This window comes from Dasypus novemcinctus, chromosome 3, assembly GCF_030445035.2.
Source record: "Dasypus novemcinctus isolate mDasNov1 chromosome 3, mDasNov1.1.hap2, whole genome shotgun sequence".
NCBI lineage: Eukaryota > Metazoa > Chordata > Mammalia > Cingulata > Dasypodidae > Dasypus > Dasypus novemcinctus.
The window spans coordinates 125,035,589-125,063,054 of NC_080675.1; the positions used below are offsets into that span (position 1 = coordinate 125,035,589).

The following is a 27,466-nucleotide window of genomic DNA, read 5'->3' on the forward strand; positions in this document are numbered from 1 at the left end:
TTCAAAGTAGGTTTGTTTATGTGTATGCATAGAGTAAAGTAACTGAATTTTGATTATTATAGAACTCAGTTGGTGTGTACATTTGTATCAGAATCTGACTACCTCTGTATGAGGGAGGCTCTTGCTCTTCACAACTCAGTTGATTTTATGTGAGGCAAGTTGAAAGACAACACTCCCTTAAAATGTGATTCTGTGGCACCATGAAATTTTAATTTGGTGAAAAGGATTAGTCGGTTTTAAGCAAGAGTCACATCTTTTGAGTTTTTGATTATCAGTGTCTAACTGATAACTAGTGCATTATTATACTTGGCTAATGATGAGGAAATAATAGCTTTAACCATTTATCATTTCTCTGAAAGATTGCTTTGGGGACAATAAAAGTAACTTGATGACATGTCCAATTTCACTTCAGAATAAAAGCTAGCATCTTTAAAATCAGATTGCTTGCTTACAGACAGATATAAGAAAATGATTCCTTTTAAAGGATTATATTTTCTATTTTTGGTTTAGTAATCTAGGTCTGCCTGTCAAGAACAAAAGGTGGTTTTTAAATACTATTTGTGGAATGTGGTTGAAGGATTGATTCTAGAACGTTTGCATATTTGATAGCTTTTCTAACTTTCATTACTGTTTGCATTTAATGTTCATGTTCTACAATGCAATCGTTTATACGTATGTTTCTTTATTTTTTAAAGATTTTTCTGCATGTAGAGTTTAAACAACAAAAAGTCTATTTAAAACTGTAGCAGTGGTTTTTAGTTCTAGCAAGGAGGAAAGTTGTGGGGTTAAAGTTTATATTTTCTTTCTTATAGAAGCTTCTAAAAAAGGATTTATATATATATATTTTATAACAAATACTGTGTACAACCTTTATGTTAGAGGTTTGCAATAATTAACAAGCTGCAGCTCAGTTTCCCCTGATATGCACTGGGAAAAGGCTAACCCCATTCCCCATAAGCCGACATGTTTAAGGGCACGGCACTTCCCCACAGGTTAGATAAAGAAACCACATAGACACAGGAGTAAAGGGAAATGGAAACCTTCCCTACCTACATATCAGAGGGAAATAAAATTCCTACAGAACAAAGAAACATCTGCTCCTGCAGCATTCCAAGAAACTATAACTCCCTAACCCACTATCTTCTAGTCACTGTCAGGGAAAGTTTTCATCTCCAGGGCTTCCTATTGGTCCCTGCATCTCACTCGTACCCTCAACCCCCTCCCACCAACTATCATTTCCCCGCCTAGGAAAGTTCTGTATAAATTCAAATCACCCCCTTCCAGGAGGGGCTGAAGTCTCTCTTCAGACCTCCACCATGCTGGTGGGGGGGCTGAAGTCTGTTCTTCAGACCCCCTCCGTTGGGAGAGCCTCTCAATAAATCTTTCTTTGTCTGTAGTCAATCAGTCTCCGTGTCCCAGTAAGCGCCGTATTTTCTCCAACACTTTAAAACATCAATGTTCGGATCAAAACAAGACCTGGCTTATTTTCTGCTTGCTGTAAATTAAGCAAACATGCTATAATAAAAACAAAATGAAGGGAAAAATAAAATTCTTTCTCCTGAATATAAAATAATACCTAATTATTTTTAAAAATCAAAAATAGAGAAAACTATAAAGAAAAGAAAAATATTCATAGTCCCATCACAAAGAAATAATCATTATTGCCTTTTTGGTATCCCAGCCTTTATAATATATCTTTTTTAAACAGGTAGAAATATTTGTATGGTCCTAGTATTGTTTAACACGGATAGGAAATTTTGCTTTCGATTCTCACTGCCATCCCTGTTAAACTGAGCTCCAGGAGAAAAGAATACAAGGTAATCTTCCTAGTAAACTTGATGCTCTTCTCTCCTAATTAATAATTTTTCTTTTTCATGGTTGAAAGTATTCCATTCAATTCAGGTCCCACAACTTACTTAACCATTTATCTTTGATGGATATATTGTTTCCTTTTTTGTTCTTGTTTTATTTTAAACAATGCAACAACAAACGTTTCCGTTAAAAGGACTTTTCTATATTTTGGATCATTCCTTTAGAATGGGTTCCTAAGATGTAGAATACGAAATCAAAGTTTACACATTTTCCAAGGTTTCTGATATACATTCCCAACTTGCTTTTCAAAATGTCTGCACCAATATAGAGTCCCACCAAAAGTATTTTTAAGAGGAGGGGACAGGATTGAAACTTACACTATTGTCAGTCTGTAACGAAAATCATTATGAAAGAGCTTTCTGTGGTTTCTTTGATAAACTTCTTTGATAAAATTCAGGAAGAAATTTAACACATTGCTTAACATAGAAACAACAGAAAAAAGAGGAATCCTTGATGTTTGCTCGTTTTGGCCAGTAGAACGGTATTTTCTGGCTAACAGCAGATCTGGAAAGCTGCTGCAGCCTCTACTTACCCACAAGCAATGGCGCATCCAGATGGGGCGTAGGCGCACGCCATCACCCACGTGCAGGGCATGGTGACTGCATGTTCCTGAAACACAGTGTGTGCTGGTTAGGGAAGGAACAAACTCAAGGTGCTGCTACACGAGAGTCTTAACAGGTAAACTTTACACGTGAAAATCACCAGGGTTCCAACTGAATTGCATTATCATTTCAAAGGGAAGTGGTTTGGGGCAAAGAATACAAGCTTGAGATCAACGAGGGGATGCAGCCACACCATAATCAACCAAATTTTAAGTCATGGATTCTCAAAGTTAAAAATCCCTACTGGCAAAAAATATCTTTAATGTGTACTTCCTTCAAATATTATACTCCCTTGCTCTTGTGCCTGGATACAGGGGCTCCTTTTCTTCTAAAAGGTTCATCCCAATCTCCTTTCAGATATACACTTCATTCTCTTTTTTTTTTAAAGACTTATTTTTATTTTCCTCTCCCCTCCCCCCCAGTTGTCTGCTCTGTGTCCATTTGTTGTGTGTGTTCTTCTGTGTCCACTTGCATTCTTGTCAGTGGCACAGGAATCTGTGTTTCTTTTTGTTGCGTCATCTTGTTGTGTCAGCTCTCCATGTGTGCGGCAACATTCCTGGGCAGGCTGCACTTTCTTTTGTGCTGGGCGGCTCTCCTTATGGGGCACACTCCTTGCACGTGGGGGCTCCCCTACGCGGGGGACACCCCTGTGTGGCACGGCACTCCTTGCACGCATCAGCACTGCACATGGGCCAGCTCCACATGGGTCAAGGAGGCCCAGGTTTTGAACCGCGGACCTCCCATGTGGTAGGCGGGCGCCCTATCCACTGGGCCACAGCCGCTTCCCATACACTACATTCTTGAATGACTTTTCATGTGTATATTACAAGTTTGTTTACTTGTGAGAACAAGTGCCTCACTCCTCTGTGGATCCCAAAACAATTCCTAGAAAGGTACAGAATGGGGGTGATCTTGAGTTGTGCTCAAGAATAAAAGGAGCTCATAAAGCAGAAGCATTGAGAACTGAGTTTAAGAGGCCCTGGCTTCTGGCTGATGGCCAAGTCACCCATATCCTCCTGCAGAGAAGCAAACTACAAAATTAAAAAAAAATCCACAAAACACTGATTTCTGTGAGCCCTGCTCCTGGCCCTACACCAAGCTGTGTGACCCCAGGCAGGCTGGCCATTTCTCCTCTCTGGGCTCTCATTCTCCACCCGTGAAGTGAGGAGATCGGACCAGACGATTTCTGAAGTCCAGTCAGTGCTGGCCTCCTTTCCTATTATGATTCTCTGAGTTTTTGTGGGCTACCTGCCAAAGCTCTGTTATCACTAACGGTCACACAGCCCTTCAGATGTCAAGAAATTATCAACTGCCCTTCCCGTGATGAGTGAGGTCGCTGCTCTCCACACAGGACATCCCAGGTCCCCTTTCCTTGCCACTGAGGCTATGCTTAAGTGGTAGCTCCCAGAGTCTCCAGAAATCAGGAGACATACACCCTAAGAGTGTAAATAGAAACAGCAAACCCCACAGGCTCCAGAAAAGCTGAGGAGTGCTGGGGGTAGAGGAGGCTTCCAATGACGCACAGGAGAGCCCTTTGCAAACTGTTCCCTTGCAGTTACTCCTCAGGGGCCTGATCAACAGGACTTGGAGGAAGCGTTCTGGTCGTTTAACAGCTGCCTACTATGGCATTTGCTGGACGCAGTCAAAAGCGCTGACTATGAATGCTGTTCAGTTTGGGGCAGATATAGGATTTTTTATATATATAGTAGGAAGGAGGACTTTCTTTATAAATAAATATTGGAATCCATGTTCAATGCACAGTACTCTGTAGTAAACGCCAACACGACGCAGGCCTGCCAGCACTTCCACACGCTGACTTTGGCCTTTATCTTTAGACAACGTCTAGGTTTAGGTCTCACGTGGCGCTGTGCGGGCCCAGGCGAGATCCACAAGGGGCTCAGCGCCGCCTGCACCACAGGCTGGTTCAGTCCCACCTCGCCCCAGACAGGACCCAACACTGCTGCGGGCGGTCCTGGGGCTCCCACCACTAGGGGGCGCTCCCCCAGAGGCACGCGGCCCCTCGCACCGGGGCCTGGAGGGGAGTCGGGACACGGCTGGGTGGCTGGAGCAGAGCCCTTTAAACCAGGAGGAGCCCTGAGGCCCTCAGACGGACGGACAGACGGACGCAGCCGGGAACAACCTCCTACCTTGTTGGTGGTGAAGGAATCCCACACGATCACCTTCCCATCCTGGAAGGGAAAAGAAAGAAGTTCAGCCGTTGTCAAGAATTTCTAAGAGAAAACTGCAGAGTTACTCATAAAAGCTGTGTCCAGCTGGGCAACGTGAGGTGGAAGGCCAGAGTGAGTGTCTGGACAACTAAGGGCCTCCAGCCTAGCCTGAACGCCCAAATGCCTTTCCGGCTGAGCAGAGAGCAATGGCTCAACGCCTGTGCGCCAGGGTCCCATCCCAGAGCCCCCTCTGATGGGCCAGGGGAGCAACAACCCCGGGCGTCACCGAGCCAGTGGGCACTTCAGTGGCTTCCTCCACGCGATGCCTGCCTGTCTGCCCCACCACTCACCCACTGTGCTCTCTGGAGAGAAAAAGGCACGGAATGCGAAAAAAGGCCAAAATCGGTCTCATAAAACCAAATGCGGCCCCTTCAGGAGCACAGACGTCTGCACCAGGGGCCGACACAGCTCGAGGGAAAGCACCTCCACCCCCAAACCCTAATGCCAAGTGGCCAGGTGGATTAACCTCCTGCCTTTTAAGGGAGGAGGGCTGCCGATGAGTCACTCAAAGTCTGTTCCAGACCCTTCCTGCTGTTTTCCAGCCTCCTCCCACACCCCACAGCCACTCTGGCTTCCATCTCTACATCTCGTAAGGTGGAAGGACAGACAGTGCCTAGCAGTACCGAACGCTCCTCCCTCCATCCCTCCTTAATAAGAGTGGCATATGAGTGATAGAAAACCCACCGCATATTTACTTTGTAAGTACAAAAGGGTCCAAAGGGCTGGGTAGCAACAAGTACACCTTGGTAACCACTTTGTAAAAATGTGTGTTTGAAAAAAAAGACAAGAGAGAAATGTACAATAGTAATAATGGTTGTGACAGGGTGGTGGGAGTGCACCTTTTCCCTTTATTTTATTTTCCAAGGTTTATTATATAAATAATATTAAATTTATTATTAACAAAATAAAAAGGAAGCACAATGTGACAAACTAGATTCACAGGTAATGCCTGTCCTATAAAATATAACACTGACATGGATGTTAGAGCTTGTGGATTACCTAGAATGCATACAGTTTTTATATTTATAAGGGTGAGGGGGAAAAAAAATCCCTCCATTGAGAAAGCTGAGCTGAAGGCAGGTATTGGCAAAACAAAAAAAGGAAATATAGAATATCTCATGGAAGTTCAATCTATAGTTTTATGCTCAATACATATTACAAATAAACATATAAAGAACTAAGCTGTGGTAGTCAGCCTTGGAGAGGGTCCCCAGTGATCCCTGCCTCCAGGTATTCATGCCTTGTGTGTTCCCTCTGTGTATGGGGTGGTCTGTGTGACCAACAGAGGTGGCAAAAGGCGTCATAAAAGACAGTGTGGCTTCGGCCTCTGGCCCCCTCTCCTGGCTCACCTGCTCCGGGGCAGGCCAGCTGCCAAGTCGTAAACAGCCCTAGGAGAAGCCCCGTGGGTAAGGCAAGGAAGCCCTCGATTGCCAGGGGACACAGCCATCTCGGAAGAGGATCCTCCAGCCTCAGTCCTTCAGAGGACTGCAGCCTCATGAGAGACCTGTGCCAGGACGAACCAGCCAAGCTGCTCTTGGATTCCTGATTCTCAGGAGCCATGTGAGATGATAAACATTTGTGGTCTCAGGCTGTTAAATATTATTGCAATTTCTAATGCAGCAATAGAAACTAATACTTAAGATGTAAAATAAATTATGTACACTACGTGAAATTAATGAACAGATTATACTTCCCCCAAAAATGTATCATAAGGTTTTTATCCTTTAAGACATAAGAATTGCTCAATTCTTAAAGTGAAAGCCACTGATGGAATCTCAACGACTTATGCCCTCGCTTTAGGGGAAAAATAAACCTAGTGTTTTCAAAATGGTTTTACACACAGCTAAGACCTTGAAATTACACTCATTATTATTTTTGAATGATTCATCAAAGAAGTCACACACAGTCTACCACATTTCAGCTATTACCAATTCCAAATCTATCTGAATTCATTAATGTCTACAATATGCAAGAGAAGTCTTCAACTATGGTAAGTCATGTCCTTTGCAAAATAAGTGAAGCCATAAAGATTGGAAAAGGACTCTGGAAAGGACAGCTCTCTTCCTCCCTCAGCTGTGTACCAGAAACTTGCTCACCTGCTACACAACAGCGGGAACGTACCTGGGACGAGCTCACCATCCTCCTCTTATCTTTGCACCAGTCCATGCACAGGACTTTGTTCCCGTGACCTTTGAGGGTCCTTCTGGTCTTCATGACAAACTGCCCCAGGGCCTCCACCCGCTCCGCCACCTGGTGCACTGAAAGGACAACGGCCACAATCAGTCCCGTTACCAAGGACCAGGTTCTGGGCCGCTGGCCGGCCTGGTGAGGACATCATTGCCCGGGCAGCCCCGTCCGCTGAACTCGGCCACGGTTCCATTCCCTATTCCTTCCTATTCCACCTCACTCTTTCTTTTAGGGCAGAAACAACACTGTCATTCTCTCTCAGTGTTTTTCAAAGGACCACCCCATAGTTACAAAGCACCATGGAGAACGCTCCCATGTGAAGCCACAACCCAGGGAGGGCAGGGCAGGCGGCAGGGTGAGGCTGCCAGCCCCACTTAACAGGTGAAGAAGTCCAGCTGAAAGGGGCGGTCTGGCTAATACAAGCTCACAAACTAGCTGGGAGCCACACTGGGCTCGTTTTTCTACCACTTTCTAGTCACAAGGGAAAGTGACTTTACAAAAACCGCCTGGGCAGGTGCCATAACGTGCACCCTTGTTCCTGGACAGCAGGGGCTGTCTTCTCACTGCCACCCCAGCACCTGCCAGGCCTGGGAAATGGCAGGGACCCCAGACCCGTGCAGTACGTGAGAATGAAGGAGCAAAGAGGCTCTCGGCAAATGGAACACCTGTGAGTTTAGGGCAAAACTTGCAGTGTCAGAAGAGATGAATGCAATATCCGAAAAGTCTGAACACATAATGTACACCGGGTACTTCCAAAATCAGTCTCTCCGGCAGGGGCACGCTCTTTCCTGAGGCTAAGGAAGAGCTTTACAGGGGCTGAGAGAGAGACCGTCACTAGCCAGAGTGAGCCTTAAGGACCATCTAGTCCCGGCCCTCAGGGAACGGAGGTTCGAAAGGGTCTTTTGCCTCCCGTGGATTCAGATGGAAAAGTCTGGGCTCCTAACTCTCCATGCACTTCTCATTCCTCAAAACCTCCAAGAGGGGCCTTTAAAGATGGGCAAAATTCAGACAGATGGGTGGGTGGGGGTCCTTCCAGGAGCAACCTGAGGGAAGGTATGGTGTCTTGGACAGGGAGCTGCTTGAGCTTGAGGGGGAGGTGGCCCATCTCTCCTGAACTGGAAGCCTGGACCAGGAGCGGCTGTCCTGCAGTTTACGCCTTGTGAAATGGAGTCCCTTCTTGGAAAGTAATCCTCTCTTCTTGCTTGCATTCTTCCCCCAACTTCGTCAGTGTGTATTCCTTTAAAAAATGAACTCTCTTACCCAACCACAGTACAATGATCCAAATCAGAAGATTAATGTTGAAACAATCCTACTGTCTCATCTACAGACCTTATGGAGATATTGTCAATTGTCCCAACAGCATCCTTTATAGCAAAACAAAACCCAAGCCCATGCGTTGCATTCACTTGTTCTGTTTCTTTAGTCTCCAGTCATTTTGTCCCCCAGTTTGGGTTTGTTTGATGCCTCCTCCATATTCGGTTCAGGTACTGCCCCTTTGGCAGCATCAGGGAAGTGAGGCTGCGTCCTTGTGGGCGTGGCGCGCCTGGAGGCCCTGCTGCAGAGGAGTCCCACCGCTGGCAAGGTTTACTCTGATGCTTCTGTTAAGGTGGAGCCTGCCTATACTTTCCGCTGTACAGTTACCATTTTAACTTTTGTAACTTAAAAGTACCTTCCCAGGGTATAGTTTCAGAGTATTATGTTATTCTCAAACTTTATAATGTCCTAATATTAACATCCATTAATCAGTTATTATTCTGATGGTTGACAAGTGATGATTTTTCTAATTCCATCGTTCCTTCTGCATTTATTAGGTGGCTTTCTTGTTAGTTTGTTTTTATTTTTATTTTTTGAGTTCCTAATATATAGAGGAGTTTTCCCTCCTCTCCCCATTTCTTTCTTTCTTTATTCATTTATAGTGTGGACTTACGAATTCTTACTTTATTCAATAGGTTATAATCCTTTATGATGATTATTAATTTTGATGCTGAACTTGGCCCTGATTTTCCCAGTGGGAACCCCATCAAGCAGGCTCCTGGGACCCTTTGACATGGTCCCCTTATTCTCTGAGCACTTCTCATTCTAGCTCATCATGTTCCTTCCCTGCTTTAACTCTGGAATCAGTCACTTCTCCAAGAAGTCTTGACTTCCTTTAGTTGTTCATTTCTTTGTGATGAAAGAACAAAAGTGGGAACAGGCTAAAACCATTATGAAAGCCCAAACTGTAAAAAAAAAAAAAATATTTAATGAATGTTCAATTATTATTCCATTACTTCTGCTAAAGCAGTACTTTTTTTTGCCACAAATAGCACATTAATCTTTTACAGATGCATTCTTTACAAAATCACCCTGAACCGACCTAGAACTCTGGGTCTATAGGCTTTTTTTTCTTTCTCCCTGTAGGTTTTTCCCTGAATGCAACCAAGCCCCCAAGTTCCACACCTAGCACTCACATGGGTAACTAACCAGGCTTCTCATCTAGTCCCTCACCACCTTTTTTGTTTTAATTTTTTTTTTAAGATTTATTTATTATTTCTCTCCCCTCCCCCCGCACCCCAGTTGTCTGTTCTCTGTGTCCATTTGCTGCGTCTTCTTTGTCCGCTTCTGTTGCTGTCAGCAGCACGGGAATCTGTGTTTCTTTTTGTTGCGTCATCTTGTTATGTCAGCTCTCCGTGTGGGCGGCACCATTCCTGGGCAGGCTGCACTTTCTTTCGTGCTGGGTGGCTCTCCTTACGGGGCGCACTCCTTGCGCGTGGGGCTCCCCTACGCGGGGGACACCCCTGCGAGGCAGGGCACTCCTTGCACGCATCAGCACTGCTCATGAGCCAGCTGCACACGGGTCAAGGAGGTCCAGGGCTTGAACCACGGACCTCCCATGTGGTAGAGGGACGCCCTAACCACTGCGCCAAGTTCGCCGCCCTCCCTCACCATCTTGAGAGCATTAGTGCCCTGCATAGCAAGCAACTCAAAAACTTCTCCTTTTACCTAAAAAAAATTTACTCATCTGGCCCAGTGGTTAACAAACTCAGGTCCACTGCCCAAAACCAGTTGTGCCCATTTGTTTACATATTGTCTGTGGCTGCTTTCGTGCAAGAATAAAGAGTTGAGTGGTTGTGACAGAGCTCCTATGACCCCCAAAGCATAATGTTTACTATCTTGCCCTTGAAGAAAATGTTTGCCAACCCCAGATCTAGCCCAAAGTGATGTGCTTCTTGCTTATTATGGAACAACTTGGGTTTCTCCTTCTTCTTTCAACACAAATGAAATGAAAAACCAGAGTTTTCTGAATTCTTACAGGCTTTTTATATAAGCTGATACCAGCTCAGAGTTGAAAGCACATTTGATTTAGCATTAAAACTTCATCTCCAATATTAATGCTGCTTCTCCCAATTCAGCATTAGGATAGCCACAGCAAAGGGAGGGAGGGAAGGAAAGCTCAATAAACCATACGTAACAGGGCCCTCCTTACATAATCATGTAAATCTGAACACATCCCAACCACTATTTTTTTCTCACTGCAAATTCCCTTCCCACCTATAGATTAATTCCCAACCTACTCCATCCTGTTTCTATCTGCCGAATTTTAACATCCACTGGATTAAAGCACTCAAAACAAACCAAAAAATTAAATGCCTAGAAGGAAAAAAACCCCTCAAATAAGTTGAATATAGACTGTAGATAATTTGTGGGGGCTCAGATCAGGGCAGATGTAGTTCTCCTTTGCCTTCTAATGCACCACCTCTCTAGGATTTAACTTTTTAAAAAAAGAAATGATGAACACAACCACCTAGTTTCTATAATAAGAATGTGTTAGGTTATAAATGATAATCTGTCAAGACATTGCACTAGAAGGTAAGGAGTCAGAGGTATTGTCTTGTTCAATCCTTCATCTGAGGCATAATGAGAGCAGGCTCTGCAGACGGGCTTCTTGGTGAAAGCCCATCTCTGCCCCACGCCAGCTGCGGGACTGTGAGCAAGCCACTCACCTTCTCCTGCTTCCTGTCCCTCAAGGGACTGCTGGGACAACTGTCAAAGCCTGCAAATGTTTGCTATTCTGCAGCCTGGAGCACAGTGGGTGTTCAGTAAATATTTATTGAAAGAATAAATGGAATGCTTATTATTTATTCACTTTCAGCTACCTGTAGGAATCCTAAGCATCAGTTTTTGGTGTACCAAAATAATTTTTGAGCCCCTTCCCAATCTTTTTCTGTACCTCTCTCTCTCTCCCTCGCCACCAGTCTGTCATCCTTGCTTCAAATGCAAAGCAATCCATAAATCAGGACAAATTCAGTAGCACTGGGAGTGGGAAACACAAAGTGGTTTTAGACATATTTTCTGATCTAAGGAGCTCAACATCCAGCTTTCATTTTTCGTGTGTGTGCCTACTTCTTTCCTAGCAGCTTATTCTGTTCCCTGAATAACTCAAACTTGACCTGTTCTATAATATACACAAACCTTTAAACCATTTAAAATCTGCTCTCAAGTTCCTTCCTGGTTTATCCCAGTTCAGGCTGTGTGAGACCTGGGGAGCTGTATGGAAGTCTGTTCTCCATGGAGAACACAGAGCCTTTCAGGATGACTCAGTAGTACGTGTGACTTGTACGTTAGAGGTACAGACAGGGAGCTACTGCCCCCGAGGTGGGGCAGTACACTGGGCCTCTGGGGGTGATATTTGAGCTCAGTCTAAAGGATAAGAGTGAGTCAGGTGAAAGGGGGCTATGGGAAGGCATTCTAGGCCAAGAGAACAGCAAAGGCAAAGGCCCCAGGGGTATGAAATAAGCAGGTATTCTTAGGGGTACCACAAGCAACTTGCTACCAGTGGCGTGGGGAGGGTGAGAGGGGCAGGCACAGACAAGTAATGGCATGCAGCGGGGCTCAGGCTTTATCACATGGTGATGCAACCTGCCGGAGGGTTCTCATAAGGGGAGTGATTCAGGAATATTTGCCTTCTGAATGAATATCTTCAGCTGCAAATATATATATTGTCTCCATGAGCAGGGCAGTATTCATGGAGACAACATTGGAGGAGGGAAACCAGTTAGGAGATCCACCTTTCCTTGGAGAGCATGGCCATTCTCTGCAACACCCCACTGCCCCACAGTCCCTCCCAGATGAGCCTGGAAAAGCACAGTCTGTAGGGCAGGAGGCCAGCAGTGGGTAACTGCTACCCGTGCAGTGTAAGGTGGCTAATAGAGGCTGTCACCCAGGTGCCAGAGGATAATGTGGCTGCTCTGCTGGCAGGTGTGGCCATCAGAGGAGGTGTCATGAGTTCTGAAAAATGTGTAGGAGTTGGGGTAGGGAAATGGTGGGAGAGAGGCTGGCTTTTTAACATTTGAATTTGTTTGCTATTAGTAAAATGGAGAATAATGACCTAATCTATGGGGTGTTCTGAGGATTAATTGGGAAGGCAACTTTAAGTGCCTAATAGGTACCTGGCAGGTGGGAAACCAAAATTCAGAATTGAGGTACGAGGGACTGAGGACTGGAATGTCAGGCAGGGGAAGTGGTTCTGAAATGGAAGGGCCCTAAAAACTAGAGATCACGTTTAGGAAAGGAGAGAATGGAAAGTGAAAAAATGGAATTATTGACAGGGAAAGGTTTTCTTTTCTTTTTCTTTCATAGTTTTTTATATAATTATAGTAGTAAATATATGCTTATTGAAATAATCAGAAAATAGAAACATATGATGACTTATAATTTCATTTAACCTGACCATTCCTAGCATTTTGGTGTATATCCTTCCAGACCTTTTCTCTATGTGAGCACACATGTGTATATGTGTGTAAGAGATCACACTCTACATCTAATTTGGGGGATCCATTTAAATCCTACATATTAATGGATGTTTCTCCATATCAAATATAATTAAAAATTAATGACACCATAACATTACCATACAGATGTACCTACTGATAGACACTTTGATCCAGTGCTGCCACCATCATATGTCATCACCTCTTTAGATAAATTCCATTTAGTGGAACTTCTGAGTCAAAGGAAAAGCACATTTTTAAAAGCTCTCATTGCAAGTTGCCAATATCCACCATTTATTGCATGCCTCCTGGGTGACAGGTGCTGGGCTGAGAGCTTCACACAACCAGCCCAAGGACACAGGCTTAGCTCAGGGCAGCTAAGGACCTTATGTACACGCACTCAGATCCCTAAGAACAGAAGAATACCTTGAAGAGTGGGATAAACTCTGGGCAGCAGCTGTGATTCCTCAGAAAATTAAGGCCCAGGTGAAGCAGTGATAATAGCTTCTCAGTCTAAGGACACACCCCCCAACCTTGGATTCCCAATACTTCTTGAGCATGGGTCACAGACTCAGGGACTCTAGGCCAAGAGCCAAGACACCAGCCCTGGTCCTGCCCAGCCACCATGCAGCTGGGAGAGTCGTGGAAGGTTAAAGTGAGGAGAGACCTTAGTAACTCAATGAGCGGTACTGAGCACCTCCCAGGGGCCCTCCCCGGCGCTGGGCACAGACATGTAGGACTTACCAAGATGGACAGGGTCTTGCCTCATGGAGCCTGGAGTTTGGCAACCATGTGGAAAGTGGCTTTCAAACTTCTATTTTAACTCTAGGAGTCCCTCACCCCAGTTTTTTTCCCCATAGACAACAGTGGAAGGAGGAGGGCTAGGCTCAGAGACTCATCTGTGTAGTGTGCCTTATCTGTACAGTGTGCCTGGTATGTGCTGTGTACTTCATCTGTGCAGCATGCCTGGTCTGTGCAGCATGCCTCATCCATGCAGCAGGCCTTGTCTGTGCAGCAGGCCTCATCGGTGCAGCAGGCCTCATCGGTACAGCGTGCCTCGTCTGTGCAGCGTGCCTCGTCGGTGCAGTGTGCCACGTCTGTGCAGCGTGCCTTGTCTGTGCAGCAGGCCTCATCTGTGCAGCAGGCCTCGTCTGTGCAGCAGGCCTCGTCTGTGCAGCGTGCCTCGTCTGTGCAGCATGCCTCGTCGGTGCAGCATGCCTCGTTGGTGTAGCATGCCTTGTCTGTGCAGCGTGTCCCTGAGGTCCAAACAGCAAGTGTGAAGGCCAATGAGCTACACTATCACTCTTACTTCTTGGAAGAGGAAAATGAGGACTGGGGGTGGTGGAACACATAATTTATCAATCAGTGGTAAACCAATGTCTTCTGGGAGCCTATGTTCTGGCTCTATATAATTTTAGTATTTATCTAGATGGAGTCTTGGAAATAATCTGTAATTCTGGTTTCAGGTGAAGACTAACTTTTCATCAAGATGTGGTTTCTTCTCAACTTTCAGGGAATACCTTTGCTATTTATTTTATAATCTGTGCACACATGAATCTGCAGCAAAATGTATTTTGTGATAGTCAATACACAAGAATTCAAAGACCACATAAACTCATACAACCAAAATATGCAAAATGGTCCTTCTCATTATTCCATAAGGTCATGAAAAAAATTACCAGAGCATGAACAATGCTCGAAAACCTTCCAAAAATGAACATTTTGGAACTGATTTTAAATATAGAAGGATTAAATCAAAATGAGCTCAAAGGCAAGTGAGATGTCTTAAATAGAAAAAACAGAACTATTTAAAAAATAATCCTGAAGCACTTATTGTCCACAAAAAAGTTCTACTCTGAATTCCTTAATTGAAAGTTGGAAGTGTTAATTTATGGAACAGCCTTTAATTTAGAAAGAATATCATATAGTTATAAAGAACAATTGAAAAAAAGATAAATAACATGAAAAGCTTGTCAAACTAAGCTCATCTCTATCTCTGGTACAATCCCCAGTGTGCTTATAAATATACACGAAACCATAGAAATATAAACTATGAAATATACCAAAATATCAAAAGTGCCTCCTTTTGGAAGATGGGGTTATGGATGAATTGTTTTTATGTTTTCTGCTAACTTTCCAAACTTTCAATAGTGAGTATTAGCTGATTGTGACATTATTTCAAAAACATTTTTCAGGTAGCCACTCGTGTGTACTTAGGAGTGCACAGCAAAGGAAGGGGAGAGGAAAGAAGAGAAGGTCTGCTTTCTGCTCTGACAGCTGCAGGCAGCATCTGGAAGGACTGACAGGAAAGAGGATTACTCTATAGAGAAACTAACTTGTATAAGTCTCAGTATAGAGAATGAATTATCCTTAGAGGAAGGAAAAAATAAATTGTTGTAGACTTATCAGAATTTGGTTTTCCTAGATTCTCCCTAAACCATAAAATCAGAATAGACCAGGGTTACAGCCATAAAGTATGCCAAAATAAAGACTTTCACAAAATTATATTGGGAAGAGATAGAAAAGTCAATAGCATATGATGATAAATCCTGTGCTTTGCGCAAATTCAGTCTGGATTGTATTTTTTAAAGTTATATAAATTTTCTTTGAGTAGTTTGTATTAGCTATCTAATACTAAAATCTTCCCCAAAGCAGCTGGAGATCTGGATGAAGCTTCCACAGAACCACAGGAGGCTGCTACATATGTCAGTGGAAATATACACTGAGTCCTTCCTGCTTCATCTGCTTTCAGCCTGCCAGATCATTCCTCAGTTTAACTTCAAGTTAAGGATTCTTTATTTCTTTATTAGAGAAGTAGTGGAATTACAGAATAATCATGCATAAAAATAGGATTTCCATATACCACCCTACTTACACCTTCCATTGGTGTGGAACATTTGTTACAATTGATGAGAACACATTTTAATAATTGTGCTATTAACTATAGTGTATGCTTTAACTTAGATTGCACTGTTTGTAGTGCAGTTCCATGAATTTAAAAAAAATTTATTAACATATATACAATCTAACATTTCCCCTCTTAATCATATTCAGATATATATTAATATTTCAGTGCTGTTAATGGCATTCACAACGCTGCGCTACCATTACCACCTTCCATTACCAAAACATTTCCAACATTCCAAATAGGAAAACTATACATTTTAAACCTTAACTTCCCAATCCCTATTCCTACCTCATCCCCTGGGAACCTATAATGTAGATTCTGACTCTGAGAGTTTGTTTATTCTAATTATTTCATTTCCGTGAGGTGAAACAACATTTGCCCTTTTGTGTCTAGCTTCTATCACTCAACACGATGTCTTCAAGGTTCATCCATGTTGTAGCTTGTATCAGAACTTCATTCCTTTTTATGTCTGAATGAAATTCCATTGTGCGTATATACCACACTTTGTTTATCCATTCATTGGTTGATAGACACTTGGGTTCCTTCCATCTTTTGTTAATTGTGAATAATGACACCATGATCATCAGTGGGAAAATATCTGTTCAAGTACCTGCTTTCAATTCTTTTGGGTATATACCTAGAAGCGGGATTGCAGGGTAATAGCGTAATTTTAGACATAAACTTCCTTAGGAACTGCCACAGTCCTTCCACAAATGCTGCACCATTTGACATTGCCACCAGCAATGAATAATTGTCCCTATTTCTCTACCTCCTTTCCAACATTTATAATTTCCTATTTTTTTAAATAGGAGCCATTCTAGTGGGTGTGAAAAGTTTCTCACTTTGATTTGCATTTCCCGAATGGCTAATGATGTTGATCATCTTTTTATGTCCTTTCTGGCCATTCACATTTCTCCTTTGGAGAGATGTCAAGTCTAGTCTTTTGCCCATTTTCAACTGGGTTCTTTGTCTTTATATTGTTGAATTGTAAAATTTCTTTGTATATTCTGGATATTAAACCCTTATGAGATGTGTCGTTGCCAAATATTTTCTCCCATTGTGTAAGTTGTTGGTTTACATTCATGATAAAATCTTTTGAGGCACAAAAGTTTTAAATTTTGATGAGGTACCATTTATCTTTATTTTGTTTTGTTGCTTGTGCTTTGGGTGTAAAGTCTAAGAAACCATTGCCTAACACAAAGTCCTGAAGATGCTTCCCGATGTTTTTTTCTAGTAGTTTAATAGTTTGGATCTTATGTGTAGGTCTCTAACCCATTTTGAGTTGATTTTTGTATAAAGTGTGAGATAGGGGTCATCTCCTTCTTTGTTGTTGTTTGCAAAAGGAGATCCAGTTTTCCCAGCACCATTTGTTGAAGAATCTATTCTTTCCCAATTGAGTGGCCTTGACCCTATTATCAAAAATCAGTTGGCCATAAATGTGAGGGCAAATTTCTCAACTCTCAATTTTATTCCATTAGTCTATATGTTGGGCCTGTGCCCACACCATGTTGTTTTGATTACTGGTATGAGGGTGATGTTGGCCTTGAAGAATGAATTAGGGAGTATTCCCTCCTCTTCAATTTGTTGGAAGAGTTTGAGCAGAATTGGAGTTAAGTCTTTTTTTAAATGTTTCCTATAATTCCCCTCTGAAGGCATCTGGTCCTAGGCTTTCATTTTTGGAGATTTTTAATGACTAATTCAATCTTTTTACTAGTAATTGGTTTGTTGAGATCTTCTATTACTTCTTGAGGCAGTTTGTGTGTTTCTTGAGTTCGTACATTTCATCTAGGTTATCTAATATATTGGCATACAGTGGTTCATATTATGTCCTTTTTATTTTACTGGGGTTGGTAGTAATGGTCCCCCTTTTATTTCTGATTTTTGTTATTTGTATCCTGTCTTTCTCTTTGTCAGTCTAGCTAAAGGTTGTCATTTCAGTGATCTTTTCAAATAACCAACTTTTGGTTTTACTGATTCTATTTTTTTTCTTTGTTTCATTCATCTCTGCTCTAATTTTTGTTATTTCCTTCCTTCTGCTTGCTTTGGGTTTAGTTTTGTCTAATTCTTCCAGTTTTGAGGTTAGGTCTCTGATTTGAAGTCTTTCTTCTTTTTTATTGTAAGGATTTAGCACTATAAATTTGTCTCTCAGCACTGCCTTTGCAGCATCCCTTAAGTTTTGGTATTTTGCATTTGCATTTTCATTCACCTCAACATATTTCCTAATTTTGCTTCTGATTTCCTCTTTATTTAAGACTAAGCAATCATTGGTTATTTAAGGCTATGTTGTTTAATTTGCACATATTTGTGAACTTTTCCTTTCTCTGTTACTGATTTCTAGCTTCATACCATTGTGGTGAGAGAAGATATATTGTATAATTTCAATATTTTTAAAAATTTATTGAGGTTTGTTTTGTGACCTAACATATCACCTATCCTGGAGAATGATCCATGTGCACTTGAGAAGAATGTACATTCTGTTGCTGTTGGATGAAGTGTTCTATATATGTCTGTTAGGTCTAGTTGGTTTAGAGTACTGTGCATGTCTTGTATTTCCTTAGTGATCTTCTGACTAGATGTTCTATCCATTATTGAAAGTGGTTCATTAAAGCCCCTTACTATTAATGTAGCACTATCACTTTCTCCCTTCAAATCAGTCAGTATTTGCTTCACATATTTTGCCAGAAAGCAGAGACTGGAGCGTTTAATCCATTCACATTTAAAGTCACTACTGATAATGCATTATCTTCTGCCATTTGCTATTTCACCTTTATCTTACATTCTTTTAAACACTCAATTCTTCCATTAATGCCTGCTTTTATATTTATTTGATTTTTTTGTGTTGTACTATATTGAGAGCCTTCTCTTTTCTATTTGGATATATCTCTCATGTATTTTCTTTATAGTTCTCATGGGGTTAAAATTTAACATCCTAAATATATGACAATCTTATTTGGGTTGATACCAACTTGACTTCAATAGCATGCACATATACTTTTCCTATGCCCCTCTGTTCCCCCACTTTTTTTGCACTTCTTACCAATTATATCTTTGTATGTCCAAAACCATAGAATTATCATTACCTTTTAGGCATTTGCATTTTAGCATCTATAGGAAGAAGTGGAGTAATAAATCAAACAATATAATAATACTGGCATTTATGTTTACCCAAATGGTATACCACAGGTCTTCATTTCCTAATGCCATGCCACTTTGAACCTCTAACTATAGTGTCCTTTTGTTTCAGTCTGAAGAACTGACTTTAGCCTTGCTTGTGGGGCAAGGCTAGTGGTAATGAACTTCCTCAGCTTTTGTTTATCTGGGAATGTCTTAATCACTCTCTTATTTCTTAAAGAAAGTCTCGCCAGATATAAAATTCTTGGTTGGCAATTGTTTACTTATAGCACTTTAAGTCTCAGCCCACCGCCTTCTTGTGAACCCTGAAGACACTAAGGATGGGGTAGGGTTTAGGGTCGGAAGGAAGACTCAAGGCCTGTGCCAAAGTCCTTAAGAAACAAGGGATCCTGGCAAGGAGGGAGGTCAGGAGACAGCAGCATGCGGTTAAAGAAGAGGAGGGCACAGTCAAACGACAGGGCCCTCAGAGGAGCAAGGGTTGGATAAGGCAGTCAGAGGTGGTCTGGAAGCTGCAGTGGGAAGAAAGAGGAACACTATCACATGACTTCCAGCCTTTTCAACTCAGAGATTCTGACTCACGCACAGGTGGGGATAGATGCTTCCACTGCCTCTGAGGACATCATGCACCATCGCTGACCAGAAGTATGTGGGGTGTAAGAATGAACAGCTATCGCAGGAGATGGCTGTGGTGCTACTAAATGTTATACCTCACTCACCGGGCATGTTTATGAAGGTCTACTGAGCACAAGAAACACTTAATCAAGTGTAGAGAGACAAAACTGTGAACTACAACGCTGGCTCTTAGAACTGCATTACAACAGTGTATTTGAGAAGAGGAATTGTCCCCCAGTCTTTTTACTCCTTCCACACACACACACACAAGCCTGGGGCAGGCCCTGTCACAGGAGGCATCAGACGTGGAACTGAACCCTAGCATGTAATGCTGTCAAAGGTCTTATATACTGTACTGGCTCCAGGACATAGCGTCCATACCACTGGAAGACCACAAAAGTTCCTGGTTGATGGCCCAGGTCATTCTTGACCTTTGCAGCCAATGATGGCAAGAGGTCCTTGTTCCGTTTGCCAGGGGGGCAGTATTTTCTCTTAAAATGAAACTTGGCTTCTTTTTTAATTTTAGCTCTGCCACTATATTAGCTGTGGCCTTTAGCAAGTTACTTGACCTTCCTGTTCCCTGGTGTTTCCTCATCTGTTAAGTGGGAATAAAGGCCACTTTGCCAGCACAGAGCCTGTCACATAGCAGGGGTGGAATAAATGTGACACTTTTTATCCCCTACCATGCCAAAGGCCAGGGTTTAAGAAATTTGGGCATCTGTAGCATTTGATTCATTCACTTAAAAATACCACATAAAGGCAGAGTAAAGGGGAATCTGATCCTGAAAAGTTATTTAACTTATTTAATTCTCACTCATAAAAATCACAGAGTAGATTCTGAATTATGGTGGTGGTCAATAACGTAAATTTAAGATTGCTACTGTTTGTTCTTTTAGGCCAGTCACACCACGTTTATTCAAAAGCTTTCTAAAATAGCCTTAAATGAACTAAATGGTGGTAACTGGTAAATGCCTCTGCTTCTCTTCCCACATCCAGCCCCCCCCCCCAAAGGCGGGGACGGGAAACTGAAGAAATTAGCTTTTAAATCAGAGTCTGGTTTCTCAGCAAAACTGAGGAAAAACACAACGGTAATGGAGAAAGCCAAATGATGATTATAAAACAAAAACAGGAAATTTACCTAGGCCAAGTCCCGCACCAGCTCACTGTGCTTGGCATCACGGAGCCACTCTCCTACCTGTTCCGTCCCCACCCACCTCCCGAGGGCAGAATGAGATTATTTAGCGTCTTCTAGGCAGGTGACGGTAATTGGTCCCAAGATAGTCGGAGTGACAGCTGCCAGGGGCTGCGGCCACCAGGCGCCTCCGCCCAGGGGCGGGCCAACCTCCGCCAGAGAGCCGGGGGACGCACGCAAGGTGCCCGCAGCCTCCGAGGGCCGGCCCGGCTCCGGCCCGAGACCCGCTCGCCCGGGACGACCCGGGCCACCACCTCCGCCTCAGCTGAGCACCCCGGCGCCCGGGAGCCGTTGTCCAGGAGCCAACGCCCCGGCGGTGGCGCGGGCCTTGCTCTCCGCCCCGGGCCCAGGCCGTCCCCACCCCGGGGGCTAGGAGCCTGTCCAGGGCACTCCACCAGGACCCCACCAGGACCCCGCGAGGCCGCCCCGGCGCCCGCGGCGGCGACCCCTCCCCGCCCCCCGGGCGCCGCCCGCGCGCGGCCCGCACTCACGCTCCACGTCGTGCAGCTTGGCCCGCTCCTCCTCCAGTTTGCCCTTGAGGCTCTCGGCCTCGCTCTTGAGCGACGCCAGCGTCTCGTTCTCGTGCAGCCCGTCGGTTGCCATCTTCCCGAGAGGGCGCGCGGGGAGGGAAGCCGGGAGAGGCCGGCGGGTGAGCGGGCGGGCGGAGGCGGCCGAGCGGCGGCGGCCCGCGGCGGCGGCGGGCGCCCCCCAGCCCGGCTGGCCCCGGCGCGGCCCCGCCCTCGCGGCGCTGACGCTGCGGCTGAGAGCCCGCCCCGGCCGCCGCCCCCACTGCTGCGCGCCTCGCGCGCGCGCCCCGGCGCCCTCCGCCTCCTGCTCCCCGCGCGCCCCGCGCCTGCTGCGCGCCCGGCGCTGTGCCTTTGCGCTGCCTGCATTAGGGCTGTGCGAACATCACTGCGGGGAAGTCGGGAGTGTCGTATCCGTGTTATAGGTGGGGAAACTGAGGCTCAAAGATGGTACGTGGCTTGCCGAGGACGCACACGTAGTGAGGACAAGCTGGGATTCCAACTCAGGACTGCCGTGCCCCTGGGGCGCCTGAGGAGCCCAGTGACACAGCACCCTCCAGCCCCGCTCCCCCAGCGGGACTTGATACACGGCCCCGGGACTTCTACCTGCAGTAGACAGGACAGAAGAGGACAATGAGTCTCGGCCTGCGCCGGTGCTCCCCCACCAACAACCGGAAACTTTCCTCGTTTATTGACTTAAATATACAAAAATAAAGCTAGTTCTGGCCTCCGAGCTGCCCTGGGGTCCCAGTGGCATTAGAAGTCCCGCCCTTGGCTTTGCTTTTTCTTTCCTTACACGGGAATCATGTCCCTGGCCTGGGGTCCCGCAAAGGGAGGTGACGGAGGAGCCAGACCCGAGGCCAGACCCGAGGCCAGACCCGAGGCTTCGGAGGCCAAGCCCAGCGGTCCTCCACGTGTCACCCTTGGCAGCTTCCTCCGCTTTGGAAGGCAGGGTCGCTACATTTCTCAAGGACGCAGATGGGGTGATGGATCCTATGGCAGACTGAAGCATCCCCCTCTCCCTAAGCCCCTGCAGCGCCCGGCTCTAAGTGCTTTACTTGTGTAAATCATTTAATCCTCTCGACAATCTCCCCGAACGGGCACTGTTATCATCTTATTTTACAGATGAGGAAGCCCAGGAGCAGGAATATTAAATAACTTGCCCTTGGCCACACTGCTAGAAATTCAGGGACAACGTTGGCCCAGGCAGCCCATTCGGCTCCGGCCTCTGGACTTCAGCACGGGGTCCTCAATTCATACCTTCTCCCTTCTGTGTGTGTGTGTGTGTGTGTGTGTGTGTGTGTGAGAGAGAGAGAGAGAGAGAGAGAGAGAGAGAGAGAGAGAGAGAGAGAGAGAGAGAGTGTGTGAGAGAGAGTGAGAGAGTTGCAAGACAGATCAAGATACAGATTCTAGAATATTACCAATCAGAATTCCAGGTGAGTCCCTTTTCTGTACCCTTCCTCTGGGGAATTCAGCCTCTACTTCCTGTCCTGGGCCCTCTTTACCTGAGGAAAGCTGAAAGTCGTCTATTTTAATCTATTCAAAGTTGGCTTGGAGGTTAGATTCTGAGCTCCTTAGTTTCCTTATCTGGGAAAGGGGGCTAGTATCTACTCCATAGGGCTGTTATGAGAATTAAGAAAAATAACCAGAGTGACACTCTTACCAGACTTCTCCAAACATAGTAGATGTAATTAAGTGCCACTTCTGGTCTCCCTTCCACATCAGTACAGCTTTATTCATTGTTTATTCTGAGTATTTAGCATAATATCTGGCCTATGGTAGATGCTCAAGTAATGTTAGTTTATTAAATGAATGTATAAAACTGTATAATATCACCATACATAACAGGAAAATGTATATATGTATAAAGTATGTATAAACTATATATAGCATGAAAATAAAAATAAAATATAAAATAAAACATGGCTATTTTATAAAATACAATATATTTATATAGATCCAAGTAGTCATATAAATATAAAAATACGTAAAAGCAAAAACATTACCTCTGTTTCAGAGGTTATAGAGCAAAATATTAAGTGCATAGGCTCTAGATAAGATGGCCTGGGGGAAAATCCTGGCTCTGCTGTTTGACTTTGGAGATTTACTTAACTTCTCTGTATCCAAGGTTCCTAACCTATAAATGGGGGATAACGGCTACCTCAAAGGGACCTCATGAGAGTTTAATATTTAGAGCATTCAGACTGATGGGTGGCAGACAGTATGTACTCCTTGTTATTGGGCTGCCTGACACACTTGAGCAATTCACATGAAGTAGTTTAAATGAGACATTAGGTCACGGGGGTGGAGGAGCATTTCTCACAAGGACCGCCTCGGGAGGCCCAAGCAGGGCAGCATCCTCTCATCACCCCGAGGTGCGTCTTGGACCGTACTGTGTGTGTCTGGCTTAGGGTCTGCCTCTCTGTGAAGACCTGGGGAGGGGGTGGAACATCACACTGGTGTGTGCCCTCCTCTGGGGGTTCTCTGTGAAAATAAACCCCAAACATCCTCCAATCTGGAGAGTCTACTGTCTAGAAATAATGAGGTCATGTAACTTTTTATAAGTGAGGAAGCTGGAGATTGAAAAAGTTGAGGCCTGCTGCATTTCAGCAGTGGCCCACTCATGAAAAGTGTCTTTTGGGGGCTGTGTCATACAACCCCAAACACCCAGCTGTCAGTCATTTGGATGTCTCCTCAGTCAAAGCCTGCTCTCTGAGTTTTTGGAAATCTCCAAGTGTTTGTGGTGAAGAAAGCCAGTAACATTTGCCTGGGAGAGTACCTCCAAGCAGGCTCTCCATCCTGGAGAGAATTCGATGCTATAGCAAATCCCACATCTGAGATTCTGGCCTCTTTTCTCCTGCCCACAGAGGAAGTTGTTTAGAAAACACCTGTTCAGATTAATAGCACTGCACCAAGAGAGTAGGGCCACCAGAAAGCAGGCTTGTCTGCAGAACTGAATGTCCTCAGCTTTATGATTTGTAGAGTCACATTTAGAACAAAATGTGCTTCTGATAGAAGCCCATTACACTAATCCTGGAATGGCATCAGAAGCACTATTCTGTACCAAAGCTTTTATGTCACCTTCAGCTGTAGCTTTATGAGAATCATTTTTTAAGTGTAATCAACTGTGAATGCTTATAATAGAACCAGGAAGCTAAATACTGAAAATACTTTTCAGTTGAATGAAATGGAAAAATCATCTTTCCTCTCTTTGATATATCTATCTATATAATATATATAGGAAGTATGAAGGATTGAACCCAGGACCTCTTACATGGGAAGCAGGCACTCAATCACTGAGCTATATCAGCTCCCCGATGACATATATTTTTGTAATGAATTGATAATTTGGGTTTCCCTACTGGGCTTTTGCAGAAGAGTGCTTTACCATTCTTCACCAGTTTGGGGCTCTGCTCAGCTACACTATTTAGAGCAATTTTTCAAATCCTCTTTAAGTCCTAGAGCACTTGATTTTGTATACTTTGAAAAATGCAAAGGTTTGTGTCCAGTTTCTAGTCCCTGCCAAACGCTTAGGTCCAAGGAACACTTTTTCCTGAGTTTAATTTTGCTCACTACTGAGGTTCCATATGGCTGAATTTAGAGCCGTTCCTAGGCACAGCTGGGACAGGGCCCTTGGAAAGGTACTCCTGGAGGTGTATTTGCCTGAGTTCCTTTGGTTGCTAGGTAGTGTGTTAACATTTTATCAAAATAACCCATTTGACCCTCACAAAAGTCCTAGGGCATAGATGCTATTATCATTGCTATTTTACAGATGGGAAAATAGGCCTGATGAGAGAGGCAAGAACCAGGGGCACACCACATCAGGGAACATAGCTGGGGTTTATGCCCAGGAAGTCAGATGCGAGGGTACACCCTGAGCCCCCATGCTACACTGCCTCACCAAGCTTGGGCATGCTGGACATGTTTGTGTTGTGTAAACAGATTCTGTGGTGCCCCATCTGTCACAGAACTCTCACATTAGATATCATTGTAAGACAGGGTAACTAGTCAAATTTTAAAAAATAAGGCATTACTTACTATTTCTGCACATATTGAACAATAGTTGAGTTGTTGAGATTTCTTAAACACCGGCCTCAGAGCTCTTTGTTTGAAACATTTGTCACAGGAGCCAAACACATTAACTAGAAAGGTCTGATCACACATCTTTTACCCAAGATGATGCTAAAAAAGAAAAAAAGGAAGAGAATATGAAAAGCCAACAGAAACGGCTTTCTAAAACCTCATCTTCTTTTATCATGGTAGTTGCTCAGACCTCTACCTGTGGAATAAAGTAAATACAGTTAATTTGTAACCTTTGGTTTATTAGAACATGCTCAGTCAACAACCTACTCATTTATTATTTAGTCACTGAGAAAACATCAGACAATAGGTTTTAAAATTTATCATGATTAAGTTTAACCAGTTGTGGCAGCTTGCAGATGTGTCACAGTGGATCATGGCAGAACTCTCAGTCCTGTGGGTTTCACAATGGGAAGCAGAATTGTAATGGACACTATAATTTAAAGCTTCGGAAAAAACATGCTCCTCCCCTCGGTGTGAACTTTGAGAAGAAAGTCAAGAGTCACCAAATGGCAGAGCTTCATTCTAGCCCAAACCCCCAGTTAGTGTGTTGTTGGTGCTCTGTGAGGCATACGTCCACTCAGCAAACATTTGACGGCCAAAGACCCCGGGTCCCTGCCCAGGCCCAGTGGGGGAGATTTACCCAGAAACCAACAGATAGACCCAGGGCACCGAGGCTAGGCAGCCCTGATGGAGCCCAGAGGGAGAGACCCCAACTCTGCCTGCTGGCCAAGAGAAGGCTTCAGGAGGACCTGAATCCTGAGGTAGGGCCGGGTGAGTGGTAGGTAGAGTGGGCGTAAGGGGAGGTGTGATAGTTAGGTTAATGTGTCAACTCTGCCAGGCAATGGCGCCCGGCTGCTTGGTCAAGCAAGCACTGGGCCAATTGTAATACAAGGGCACTTCATGGACTTTAATCACCGGCAAATTGATTGCATAGATGGCTGGTTACATCTACAACCAAGTGAGGAGTTTGTCATCAGCAATGAGTGACATCTCATCCAATCAGTTGAAGGCCTTGAAAGAAGTGATTTCAGCGTTCAGAGAGAGGGTCCCCATTTCTACTTCAGCCAGCCAGCATCTCCTGGGGAATTCAACGAGATCCCTCATCTGAGTCCCTGGCTTGCAGCCTGCCCTACAGAATTTGGACTTGTGTATCTTCATGGTCACGTGAGACAATTTTATGAAATCTCATCCTATTTACAGATCGCTCCTGTCTCTTCTGTTTCCCTAAAGAACCATGACTAATACAGGAAGGATATGCATTCTGGATTGGGAGGTGGGGAGAAAAGGGGGCTGCAACACCTGGGGACCCCACCAGCATGTCTGGAACATGAAGTGCTGGTGAGGAAGAAGTGGGAAATGCAAATAGAAAGATAAGAATGAAATAATACCACCACCACAACTAACCATTACATTGCATTTATTAAGTGCCAGGCACAGTTTAGCACTGAATGTATTAACCCATTTAGTTCTTTCAACCACCTAGTGTGGCAATGAAGCATTGGGAGGGGTGACATAATAGATTAGCATGTTAAGAATATCATTCTAGTAGCAAAAACATCCAGTGGCTAAGGGTGTGGGCTCTGGCTGACCAGATCCTGGCCCCCCTACTTAGACAAGTTGCCTGACCTCTCTGAACCTTGACTTGTATTCCCCAAAAAGATATGTTCAAGCCCTAACACTTGGTCTCATGAATGCGATTCTATTTGGATATATCTGTTATCACTGAAGATGAGGCTAAACTGGATTCATTTTGGGCCCTAATAAAGTATGACTGATATGTGCATAAAAAGAAATTTGGACACAGACACAGAGACAGAGAAGACACCCATGTGACAAAGGCAGAGATTGAATTATGCTACTAGCTGAACAGTGCTATGCCCATGCACCACTGCAGAACTGCAGACTTTGGGGGAAGCATGGTCCTGCTAACACCTTGACTCAGACATCTAGCTTCCAGAATTTTGAGATGATGAATTTGGTTGTAAGCCACCCAGTTTGTAGTACTATGTTATGGTGGCCCTAGGAAATGAAGACATCCAGCAAATGGGGATCTTAAAATCTACAGGGAAGGGAGCATCTTAGCCATGTCAACGTAACAGCTTCCAAACACTGAGCTACTTGAAGCATCAAAGAATGACCCCCTGAGTCTAAAGATATTTTGGGGCATACATTTCAACAGAGCCAACATTGAGAGGGATTTGCTTTTGGGGGAGATGGCAATGGGGATACTTCTGAGGGGCTGGAGAGAGAATGGCGAGCCAGTGAGTTGGCTGAACTCCTGCAGTGAAGGGGCAGCTAGTGTAGCTCTTGAGAACTCTAGGAAACAAGTAGAGAGCCATAGTTGAATGCTCACCAGAGGGCAGTCCTTGAGAGTGG

The 27,466-nt window shown here is 44.3% G+C and overlaps 1 protein-coding gene across 1 annotated transcript in view; it reads right to left on the reverse strand.

Moving 5' to 3' along the window:
• Window positions 1–21,202, reverse strand: part of GNB5 (G protein subunit beta 5) — a 50,335-nt gene extending 29,133 nt beyond the window's left edge. The window contains exons 1-4 of the mRNA XM_058294219.1: window positions 20,975–21,202; window positions 6,824–6,960; window positions 4,622–4,663; window positions 2,405–2,481 (exon numbers count right to left, since the gene is read on the reverse strand). Of these exons, the coding sequence (XP_058150202.1) occupies window positions 2,405–2,481; window positions 4,622–4,663; window positions 6,824–6,960; window positions 20,975–21,086 (368 nt within the window). The 5' untranslated portion in view covers window positions 21,087–21,202. The remainder of the gene's footprint in view (window positions 1–2,404; window positions 2,482–4,621; window positions 4,664–6,823; window positions 6,961–20,974) is intronic.
• Between the last annotated feature and the right edge of the window lie 6,264 nt (window positions 21,203–27,466).